We start from the raw sequence: 12383 nt of genomic DNA on the forward strand, positions 1-12383 counted from the left end.
CTCTAACAGAAAAAAGGTAGCAACAAACTGTACTGTACCACGACATGACCCAGAGACGTGGGTCTATCAATATATATCATTTGGCTAAAGTATCTCTTCGGATGTTGTCTGCGTTGAACAATCACCAAAGGTACATTGAAGATACTGCAATACAACGTAAAGCTCCAACAAAGCCACTATACACAGAATACAAATAAGATTTCATACTTCGGGGAGAGAGCCGACATTGCACAAAACATTAATGCGATGATATTCAAATCAAACTATTTAACAACATCTATATCCTGATTCTATACATTAGCATGGCTTCTCTTGTTTGATTTCTTTTCTTCAATTTGTTTTCTTTGTTCTTCTTCTTCATCATCAATAAATTCACTAGCATGTTGCAATTTCCATTGCTGTTTTATAAATTTCAAACCTTGAGTATTAACACCCAATTGTTTTGTTGTATTCAGTAATTCGCTTCTTAATTGTTCTTTAACTTTCATCAATTGGTTCTTCAAATGAGGATCCTTTTGACTAATCAATTCTTTGGAATTGGCACTGATAACAAAAAACAAAACTTTACAAATCAAGGAAATACTAACGATATTACCAGAAATGTTTTCCTTATTGGTCCAAATTTCAATAAATTGTAATAATTTCAATGAATATGAAAATGGCAATACCAACAAAGCGTCATCTAATTGAGATGCTTTAATTTTTGTCAACACACTTAAAACATATTGACTAGCAGTCATATCAAAAGCCAATAATATGGAATTTGGTGTAGGTTTAATGGCTTCTTTACCTTGTTTAATCAATGCTTGATATTCCTTTTCAGATTCAATTTCTTCAATACCAATATCTAAAGCTTCCATTAATTTTTCACCAGCTTTCAAGGTTTCCATCGTTTGTTTACTGACTTTAGTGGATTCGTCAACCATTTCATCACCATCCTCATCTTCGTTTCTGGTTGCTCTTGCATCATCTTCATTGCCATCAATTTGATCCAATAATTTATTCTCATACATTTCATCCAATTCTTTTTCTTTTTCTTCTTCTATGAAAACTTGATCATCTGTAGCCAGCCATAATCTAATAGAGTGATCATGGGATGTGGAACACATAAATAATCCATTATCACTGATGGCCATACACCAAACTTCACTTTGATGTGCTGGTAATTTCTGAATACATTCAAATTTATCACCATCCCAATATTTAATCAATCCATCTTTACCACTCGAAAAGAAATTATGACTATCACCAATGAATTTAACATTCATAATGGAATCTTGATGAGCAAATAATGATTTATGACAATCACCGAAATCCAACCCCCAGATTTTAATGTTCTTATCAGCTGAAGAAGTAATTAAAAGTTTTGAATCAGATGATATATCAATTGATAATACCGGTAATTTATGTCCATATAATGTAAGGAATAATTTCAATGTATCCAAGAAAACAACTTGAACATTATTATTCAATAATGAAATTGCCAAATATTTAGCATCAGGGGAAATCTTAACACAAAGAACATCTTCATTCAAATCTAAAGTTTGTGTGTGAACAAATTTCAATTGTGAAACAGTAGTATTAGTACCTGGAATGACATCTTGTTCAACTTTGAAATTCCAAAACTTGACACATTTATCATTACCACCAGTTACTAATGTTTTACCATCTGGAGTTATATCAAGAGACCAAATAGCGGCACTATCATCATCGGACATACCTCCAACAAGACTATGAGCTTTTTCAACTTTATCAACTAATGATGAAGTAGCCAAATCATACAATTCTAAATCACCATTTTTAAAACCAACAGCAATTAATGCACCCCCAGGTAAAAATTTACAACACAATGCATAACCACCTTCCAATGTAAAAGTACGAATAACATTATACGTCCTTGTGTTCCAAATTTTCAATTCTCCATTAGATGCAGTAGCTAATAGTTTATTATCTTCTGGTGAAATATCCATGGCTCTAATATCAGTTCTATGACCTAATAAATCAATCGAATGTAACTTTACTGAGTATAAATCAGTTGGTTGTGCTTTCTTTGGATTTTCTGGTACTGGAATATTATCATATTCAATACTATTGTTAGCTAAAGAAACCAAAATATCCATTTTTTTAATATTATTAGTCCAACAAGCAGATTTGATCTTGGCCATAGTTCTTATAGTTGTAAATGGCGTAACCAACATACTTATTTCGGAATTTTGTAAAGATTCCAAGATTTCTTCTTCATCTAACCCTTTATCTTTTAATCTTTTTGTTCTTTTAGTAATACCACGTTTGATTTCATCATCTGATCTAATTCTAAAAATTTCAATGGTTCTATCAGCATTTTGAATAGAAAATAATTGAATGATTTCAGATGATGATGAAGTTTTCAATGATTTAAATGAAATTTCATTACTTCTTGATTTACTAGATTTTTCAAAACTTCCACGTTCTTGAATTTTAGATCCATCTTGTTGAGAAAGATCCAAACTCCATATTTTAACTTGATCTTTATTACCACTTGTAATTAACATATCTTTAGTTTTTTTAATAGCCATTGACCAACATTCATTAGAATGAGCTAAATGAGTTTCAATACATTGTTGAGATTTTAATTCCCATAATTTAATTAACCCATCTTTAGAAACACTAACTAAATAATCATCCATAGCATCCAAATCTTCTTCTTCTTCTTCTTCTTCACTGGTTATTGATTCACTTAAGAATTCAATTCCTGTAATTGGACCTTTATGACCTTTCAATTTAAATAAACCAACTTCACCAACTAAATCCCACATAATAATAGTAGTATCATTTGAACCAGAAACTAATCTAGTTCCACTTTTATCAAATTTTAATTGAGTAATTGGAGATTTGTGACCTTCGAAATTAATAATAACTGATCCAGAACTAACATCCCAAATTTTAATTGATCCATCATTATATCCCGCAGCTATAATATTATTAATTTCATGATATGTTAAATAACTAATAGGTGATGGTGGTACAGTAGTTGATGCATTTGAAGATCCTGGATTTAATCCATCTCTAAATCTATTTAAAATTTCACCAGTTTTAATATCCCAAATTAAAATTTCTTCAAGTCCTGAAGTTAATGCTCTTCCTACTGATGTATTTGATTGAGTTTCTGATGGTGGTAACCAAACAATGTTAGATTGTGAAGTAATTACACCAAAACATTTCTCTTGATCATAACGATTATATGACTTAACCATTGTTTGAATATGTTATTATGTGGTGAAAGTTTTGATAATAATGATGATGATGATGATGATGAGTTAGTGTATAATTGCAATTTTTTTTTTTCAGAATAATTTTTTTTTTTTTTTGCGATGATTTTTTATTTTTTTTTTTTTTTTTCGTTCTTCTCTCTTCCCAATTCGTGGGAAGAGGTTTGGTTCCGTGCGAACTTTTGGATTTGCAGCATTGGATTGACATGGGAGGAGATGAAGGAAATTGGGTTGAGGGGTGCAAAATCTTGTATATGTCAAATCAGACCAGTTATGTGTATCATACAGATCAGTAGTGTTGCATTATTGAAAAGAAAGAACTCTGAATATCATTGAAGATATAGCCTGAATGTGGTACGACCATGACTTTCCCACTCTTTTACAAATACACTCATCGATATCTCTACCTACTCCTCGATTCTAATATTTTGTTTCATTAGATTTTGCCATCACTTCCCAACTATGAAGTTGTATGTCTGATCATGAGGAAAGATCCTCGTGTTGGGCCGTACAATCATTAGGCTCCATGGTGTTCCTCATGGTGATGACATATTCCTCAAAGAGCTTGAGAAAAATGCTTCTTATTTTTCACTCTATTACTACTCCTATACACCATTGATACTCCACCTGATGTTCCAGTGAGGGAGGGCGATAACTAACCGAAACCATTGGTTTGGTATCTATTCCTACGAAGTCAAACATCTGATATATAAATCGTTACCCGTTTTATTTTTTTTCCCACTTTACTACGCATTATTTCTTTTTTTCTTACTCTGTTTGATACTTTTTTTTGACTCCTCCGCATGAACTCCCGGGAGAGTATGCACATGTGTACCCACACAAGTTATACATTGATTGATGATAAAAACCCTTGCGGCAAACGAAAACCTTCTTACCCCCCCCCCCTCTTCATAAGCCAGACCGTATTTACATGATTTGATTTGAATCAAAACAAAAAATACTGGGGGATGATTGCTCTTCATCAGAATGCGAGCAAATGCGAGGACAGTGGATAGATGGAAGTGTGTTCTGACTCTGATTTGACTATTTTATTTTCAGTGCCGTATCGTACGCGCGCGCACATAGATAGTGCACGTCTAAGTATTATTTGAATCATCGGATTGCATCTCCAGAAATTTTTCATATGAGAAGTCAAAAATCACTAGAAATGCTCTTCCTCCATTGTGTCTATCTTTAAATTACCCGTTAGATATTTCAAAAAAAGTATATAAATATAGTTAAGTTTCCTATCTTGTTTAAAAAAAAATTTATATATCTTCTTCTTTCTCTTCTTCTTTGAATTTATTCTCATTAAACACACACTCCTTTTCATAATATTAGAATGGCTTCGAGATCATTGCTTAAGCAAGCTATTAGATCATTGGCCACTAAGGCAAATACATCATCTCAAAATTTTGCCAAAGTCATTAAACCAAAAGTATCATTGGATAATCTCGATGTTTTTGCTAGAAGACATATTGGTCCAAATCCTAAAGAAGTTGAACATATGTTATCTGCTTTAGGTTATAAAGATATTGATGAATTTTTATCCAATGTGGTCCCTGAACATGTTTTAATTAAGAGAAAATTATCTATTCAACCAGAACAAGGTTTTACCGAATCTGAAATGTTGGATCATTTACAAAAATTAGCTAATAAAAATAAAATAAAAAAATCCTTCATTGGTAAAGGTTATGCCGGTACCATTTTACCACCTGTTATTCAAAGAAATCTTCTTGAATCTCCAGAATGGTATACTTCTTACACACCATATCAACCAGAAATTTCTCAAGGTAGATTAAATTCCTTGTTGAACTACCAAACTTTAATTACTTCCCTTACAGGTTTGGACATGGCTAATGCTTCTTTATTAGATGAAGGTACCGCTGCTGGTGAAGCCATGGCTTTATCTTTCCACAATACTAAAAACAAGAAAAAGAAGTATGTTATTGATACTAATCTTCATCCACAAACCGTTGATGTTATGAGATCAAGAGCTAATAACATTGGTGTTGAACTTGTTGAATTGCCATTATCTACTAAAGAAGGTATTGAAGAATTGACCAAAATTATTGATGATGTTTCTGGTGCTTTGGTTCAATATCCAGATACTAATGGTGAAATTACTGATTATTCTGAAATTGCCCAAATTTTACATGCCAATAAAGGTCTTTTAGCCATGGCCACTGATTTATTAGCATTGACTGTTCTTAAACCACCAAGTGAATTTGGTGCTGATATTGCATTGGGTACTTCTCAAAGATTTGGTGTTCCATTTGGTTATGGTGGTCCACATGCTGCATTTTTCGCAACTTCATCTAAATATGCAAGAAAAATCCCAGGAAGAATTGTTGGTATTTCTAAAGATAGATTAGGCAAACCAGCTTTACGTTTAGCTTTACAAACTAGAGAACAACATATTAAAAGAGAAAAAGCTACTTCTAATATCTGTACTGCACAAGCATTGTTGGCTAACATTTCTGCTAATTATGCTGTCTATCATGGTCCACAAGGTTTGAAAGATATTGCCAATAGAGTTTATGGATTGACTACTTTATTAGCCAATGAAATTTCCAAGAAACATGAAATTGCCAATAAGAAATGGTTTGATACTTTGACTGTTAAATTGAATGGTGGTGTTTCTGCTGATGAAATCTTGGCTAAAGCTTTGAATGATTATGATATTAACTTGTTTAAAGTTGATGATTCTACTGTTTCTTTACAATTGGATGAAACCACTCAAAAGCAAGATTTGATCAATTTGGTCAATGTATTCACTGGTGAATCAACTTATACTCCACCACAAGAATTACCAACTATTGCTCAAGAATTATTAAGAACTGATGAAATTTTACCTCATGAAGTTTTCAACACTCATCATTCTGAAACTGCCATGTTGAGATATTTACATTCTTTACAAAAAATGGATTTATCTTTAGCTGATAGTATGATTCCATTAGGTTCATGTACTATGAAATTGAATGCTACTGTTGAAATGCAAACTTTATCCATGCCAGGTTTCAATTCTATTCATCCATTTGCTCCAATTGATCAAGCTCAAGGTTATAAAGAATTAATTGGTGAATTTGAAAAAGATTTGAATGATATTACTGGTTTTGATGCTACTACTTCTATGCCAAATTCTGGTGCTCAAGGGGAATATACTGGTTTATCATTAATTAGAGAATATCATAAATCTCGTGGTGAATATGAACAAAGAAATATTTGTTTAATTCCAGTTAGTGCTCATGGTACTAATCCAGCTTCTGCTGCTATGTCTGGTTTGAAAGTTGTTCCAGTTAAATGTTTGTCTAATGGTTCTATTGATTTAGAAGATTTACAAGCTAAAGCTGAAAAACATGCTGCTAACTTGTGTTCTATTATGATTACTTATCCATCTACTTATGGTTTATTTGAACCAGGTGTCAAGAGAGCTATTGATATTGTTCATGAACATGGTGGTTTAGTTTATCTTGATGGTGCCAATATGAATGCTCAAGTTGGTTTAACTTCTCCAGGTGATTTAGGTGCTGATGTTTGTCATTTGAATATTCATAAAACTTTTGCTTTGAGTCATGGTGGTGGTGGTCCAGGTCAAGCACCAGTTTGTGTTAAAGAACATTTAAAACCATTCTTACCACTGCATCATTTTGTTAAAACTCCTCATTCTACTTCTGAATCAATTAAAGCTGTTAATTCTGCTCCATTTGGTAGTGCTTCTGTTATTCCAGTTTCTTATTCATATATTAAAATGTTGGGTTCTCAAGCTTTACCATATGTTTCTGCCATTGCTATGTTGAATGCTAACTATATTTTATCACAATTGGAACCATATTATAGTATTTTATTTGTTGATCGTAAAGCATCATCTGATTCAGGTATTAAACATTGTGCTCATGAATTTATTCTTGATTTACGTGAATTCCAAAAAATTGGCATTGAAGCAATTGATGTTGCTAAAAGATTACAAGATTATGGATTCCATGCCCCAACCATGTCTTTCCCAGTTGCTGGTACTTTGATGATTGAACCAACTGAATCTGAAAATTTGGCTGAATTGGATAGATTTATTGAATCTTTAATTTCTATTAGAAAAGAAATTGATGCTTATAAAAATGGTGAATCATTAGGTCAAGTTTTAAAAAATGCTCCTCATTCATTAGAAGATGTTGTTAGTTCTCAAGATTGGGAATCTAGAGGTTATACTAGAGAACAAGCTGCTTATCCATTACCATTCTTGAAACACAATAAATGCTGGCCAACTGTTAGTCGTTTGAATGATACTTATGGAGACTTGAACTTGATTTGTACTTGTCCATCAGTTGAAGAAGTAGCTGCTGAAAATTAATCAACTTCACATATTTGTAAAATCACATCTGTATATTAGTATTTTATTTTTAATAGAAAGAATTTTTTTTGTTTTTGAATACTCAAAGGTGGTGTAGGCTCTTATTACCCTTGTTCACTCCCCGATGTAATTTCTGGATACCTACTAATAATTGTGACGTGTATCATTTGGTATCCCCACATTATATGGCAACCTTGTTGCAGAGCTGTGAGAGAGAGAGAGAGAGTGAGAAAAGACACATCATTGGCACGGTGTATCATAAATATATAGAATATAAGAAAATAGATTAGTTTATTGAGATTTAGTACTTGCGTTGTCATTAGTTTTTTGAGCAGCTATTGTTAATTTGTTTTTGTTTGATGATGGTGAAATAAAAAAAATACCAGAGCTTGAAGGTGAAATCTACCCATTATTTATATATATATTTCTGATTTGTAGATCATTGAATGGTATTTATTAGAAGAATTCTACTGGTTGCAAATTGTTTGTCACAAAAGGTTGCATTTTTTTTTTTTTCCATACAACAATTTTACTGCAAATTCAAAGTTTCCGTATCTATCTATGACCATAAAAATTACTTTCAAAATGCTAGACAATTTATTATTATAATCATGGACAGATATCATATCACGTGTCATGTAGTTAGATTATGAGTCAGTTGGAAACTAAATTAGAATGCTCGGTGAATGGGGTAATAACTTGACAGAAATAGTACTAAATACAAACAAATATTACAAATAGTGACAACGATTAAAGTTTAGAAATTGAATGAAGTAACAGAAACTTTTGAAAATAGTAGATAATTCCTTTCCATGTTTGTTTCAAACTATGAAAAGTAGAAAACTTGAAGCATGTAATGGAGGATGAAATTTGTGTCTATATTTACTGCTTACATTCTAGAAAATTCCACTTAAGTGAAGTACAACAGATGGAGTATGATTTATTTCATTGTTCAACTTGTACTGTACATTACTGAATTATAAATTCTAGTTTTGGTCAAATACGATGATTTGGTCAAATTCGGGTCTTATTGTAGTTTCAACGTGTTGTTGAGGGAAACGATCCCTGAAACTACAATCGTTTGAAAAATATGGTAAATTAATGTCAGTATAAATTCATTGAAATGCCTCTCCTAATGATATAGCACCAATTATACCCGAAATTTGCTTTGGCGAAATCAGAACACCTCTTTTTATCGTGAATTATGATTTGTATAAATTTATCAATAATTGTGCTATTGATATAGCTGAAAATTGTATTATTATAATAATCATATGTCTAACATCACATTGAGATACTTACATAATGATAAGTCCCAATATTGGTGTATATAGTGTTTCCAAATGAATTCACTATGATCTCAAGTGGATTATTTCCGTAATTTTGATTTTGATTCAGACACGAAAATTGCTTTGAATCTTATTTCACCATACAAAAAGTAATAACTGTTATAGTTTTGATAAGTTAGATTAAATAGAAGTGAATAATGATGATATCCACTATGAATATGAATCTTCTAAAGTAATTAATCAAATGAAGATTATCTTTTTAAAATTATGATCAGATTAAACTCTTCTATTGAGTGAATCTGGTTAGTAGATTTGGTATGCTGAAAGCATAGTTCATATTCTTGTAATGATACAGAAAAAATGAATCACTTTAGACACTCTTGAACAATTTCATTTTGACATATATCTTCTAATCTATTTGAATATAACGGGAATCAATCAAGATAATCAATTTGACAAGATTCTGAATAAGGAAAGACACAGAACAGTGGATTATATTCATCAATTTGATGGCGGTAACTTATAAATCTATATTCCAAAAGTGAAACCATATGTATATTCAAATAATCCATCCTTGAAACCATATTTTTGAATGTCACTTTTTGTTATACATGCATATGTTCCAGTGATTGCGCCCTATATCTGTGTGTCACAATTTTCCATACATTAAACCATTGATTTGTATGTTCCTGATTTGGTGCGCATCTATATGTAGAAATTTTCCCTCCATATATCCGTATATAGAAATGTTCCGTCCATATATCCATTGATGTAAATGTTCGTTCCATAGATGCATAGATTTGTATGTTCCAAATTTGAGGAATATTTGAATGTTCTAGAAAAAAGTGGCATTTATATTTCTGTTTTCTATGGTCATTACAGTGCGCCATCCAAATGTTCCACGATTTGCAACATTTGTCTCTTCAAGTGGGATTTTAGCAACTCTGAAAACGGCATATGATTTGCTGTGATAAACTATGCTATATAAGTTCATTCTGGATCAATTGGATAAATATTGGTGTAGTTAGACGTAAATCTTACTCTTCAAAAATCAAACAATCTTTTTTTTATCGGGAATTATAATTTTTCTAATTAAGTCAACAATCACTGTATTAATACAGTTCAAATTGTATTCATTGAAATATTCATATAAATATTATCACTAATATACTATCTTTATATTCAATTTCCAGGTTTTAGACCATATAGTATTCCCAAAGGGGTTGATCAGGGATTCGATTGACTTATTCCCGTGATATTTAAATCGGTTCACACACGAAAAAATACCAAAAATGACTTGAATCTTTATTTCCCATACAAAATGTAATAAATCGAATGTTTTCAGTTGTATTTGAAGGAAACATGTTTCATTTTAGGTATTATGCGTTCAACACGTTTATATAATAAAAAGAATTACATAATAGATTGTCCTGGTAAGTATTAAAAGTGGTAGAAATGGAACAGAAGCCAAATTATAGATTATATATTTCATTCTTTCTGATATTTGAATTCTTTTTTTTTCTTCAGATTCTTTCGTACAAACCATGGACCTAAATTCAAGAAGTTTCCCCACTTGCATGTCGAGAATAGGCTGAACATAACTAATAGCCAATTTAAATATGCAAATATTTGTAATGCTGATTCATTTCAAACCATCTACTACTAATACTTTATTCAAAAGGTAAATTTTTTCTTCCAAATCTACCTACAGTCCACCCCTTTGGAGAATGAAGTACATACTGGATTTTTATTACCATACAGTATAGTTTCATTAATTGCCGCTGATGTATATTTGTTACTATTTTATAAATAAAGATAGTCTATAAGAGCATTCATAGTAATCCACTATATTGCTTATCAATATTATTGTCTAACAAAAATATGATGAAAGCTGTTACCAGTCAATTGATGTTGTTGCAAGATTTTGGAAAAATAGGTGTATTTATAAAGTTGCGGAAGACTTTGAAAAATAACCTAAAGTGAGAAACCGCAATGTTCCTTTTAGTTTGTTGAAAACCTCATTATGTTGCTGAAAGGTGGCAACGTCATAAGGTTGCCCAAAGGTTGCCAAAACGTGGAAAATAAGAAACTTCATTAATTTTATGGAAATTTCCAAAAATGCGACGACAGGAAATTAATTTTCTTATTTTGCAGACTAAAGATATTTCATAAAGTTGCACATGTTTCTCTAGATCTATCAATTCTAGCTCGATTCTCGTCATTTTGGCAATATCATATTATTTGTATCACTATTTATTAATACCACACGCACTCCTGGGTAAATTGACTAACAATTGGTGGAGTTAGATGTAAACCTTACTCTTCAAAAATCAAAGTATCTTTTTTTATCGGGTATTATGATTTCCCAAAATAACTCAGTAAATATGTGTCTGACCTAGCTGAAATTAAATTCATTAGAATACTAATATAAATAGTAATCTTTTCATCCTATTCTTATTTTATATTTCTAATTTTTAGGGTATCTGGTGTTTCCTAAGGGGTGCATCAGCAACTCGATTGATTTATTCCCGTAGTTTTAATTTTGGTTCAGACACGAAAAAGTTGTTAAAATTGATGTGAATCTCTTTTCCCCATACAAAATGTAGTGAGTGTTATGTAGCGAGAATAGATCTTTTTTCCTTAATATGATATACAGAAAAAATTAGAAGTATTTTAGACACTCTTGAATAGTTCCTTTTTCAAATATATATCTTCTAATTCATCTGAATTTAATAGAAATCAATCAAAATCATCTATTTTAATGTAATAAAAATCAATCAAATTAGCCTATTTGACACAATGATGAGTAAAAAGAGACAGATGATAGATGATTATATTCATGTATTTGATGGCGTTAACTCATATATTCAAATATTCCATCAATTAAATCATAGATTTTATGTTTCTGATTTGGTGAATATTGGCATATTCCAATGGTTGAGCCATATATATCTGTGTATTCAAATTTTCCGTTCATTAATTCACGGATTTTTAATGTCCTAAGTAGTGCGTATTTCTATATCCCAATGGTTGTTCTCTGTATTATAATGTCCAAATGTTCCATCCAATGCAGCATAGATTTCAATGTTCCAAATTTGAGGAATATTTGGATGCTTCAGACAAAAGTAGCATTTTGACCTCTGTTTTCTATGGTCGTCACAGTGCGACATGCAAATGTTCCACGATTTGTAACATTTATCTCTTCTAGCCGGATTTTTGCAATTTTGAAAACTGCATATAATTTGCAGTGATAAATTATGCTATCTCAATTAATTCTGAATCAATTGAATAAATATTGGAGGAGTTATGTATCAATCTTACTCTTGGAATTTGAAAGTATCTTTTTTTTTATCGGGAATTATCATTTTGTTGAATAAGTCAGCAATCACTGTATTAATACATCTCAAATTGTATTCATTTGAATAATAATGTGAATAGCATCATGTCTATACCATTATTATATTCTATTTCTTATTTTTAGGTTATCTGGTGTTTCCA

The 12383-nt window shown here is 31.2% G+C and overlaps 2 protein-coding genes across 2 annotated transcripts; one reads left to right on the forward strand and one right to left on the reverse strand. All coding sequences in view use genetic code 12, as the record gives it.

Moving 5' to 3' along the window:
- Window positions 1-290: 290 nt before the first annotated feature.
- DIP2 (snoRNA-binding rRNA-processing protein) lies at window positions 291-3233 on the reverse strand (the record flags this gene model as incomplete). Its single annotated transcript, XM_002548834.1, has 1 exon — window positions 291-3233. One exon carries the CDS (start codon window positions 3231-3233, stop codon window positions 291-293), a length of 2943 nt encoding a protein of 980 aa, XP_002548880.1.
- A 1357-nt stretch (window positions 3234-4590) lies between these two features.
- GCV2 (glycine decarboxylase subunit P) lies at window positions 4591-7596 on the forward strand (the record flags this gene model as incomplete). The annotated part of the gene is made up of 1 exon (XM_002548835.1): window positions 4591-7596. One exon carries the CDS (start codon window positions 4591-4593, stop codon window positions 7594-7596), a length of 3006 nt encoding a protein of 1001 aa, XP_002548881.1.
- Between the last annotated feature and the right edge of the window lie 4787 nt (window positions 7597-12383).

The sequence above is a fragment of the Candida tropicalis genome, assembly GCF_000006335.3.
Source record: "Candida tropicalis MYA-3404 genomic scaffold supercont3.4, whole genome shotgun sequence".
In the NCBI taxonomy this organism is placed as follows: domain Eukaryota; kingdom Fungi; phylum Ascomycota; class Pichiomycetes; order Serinales; family Debaryomycetaceae; genus Candida; species Candida tropicalis.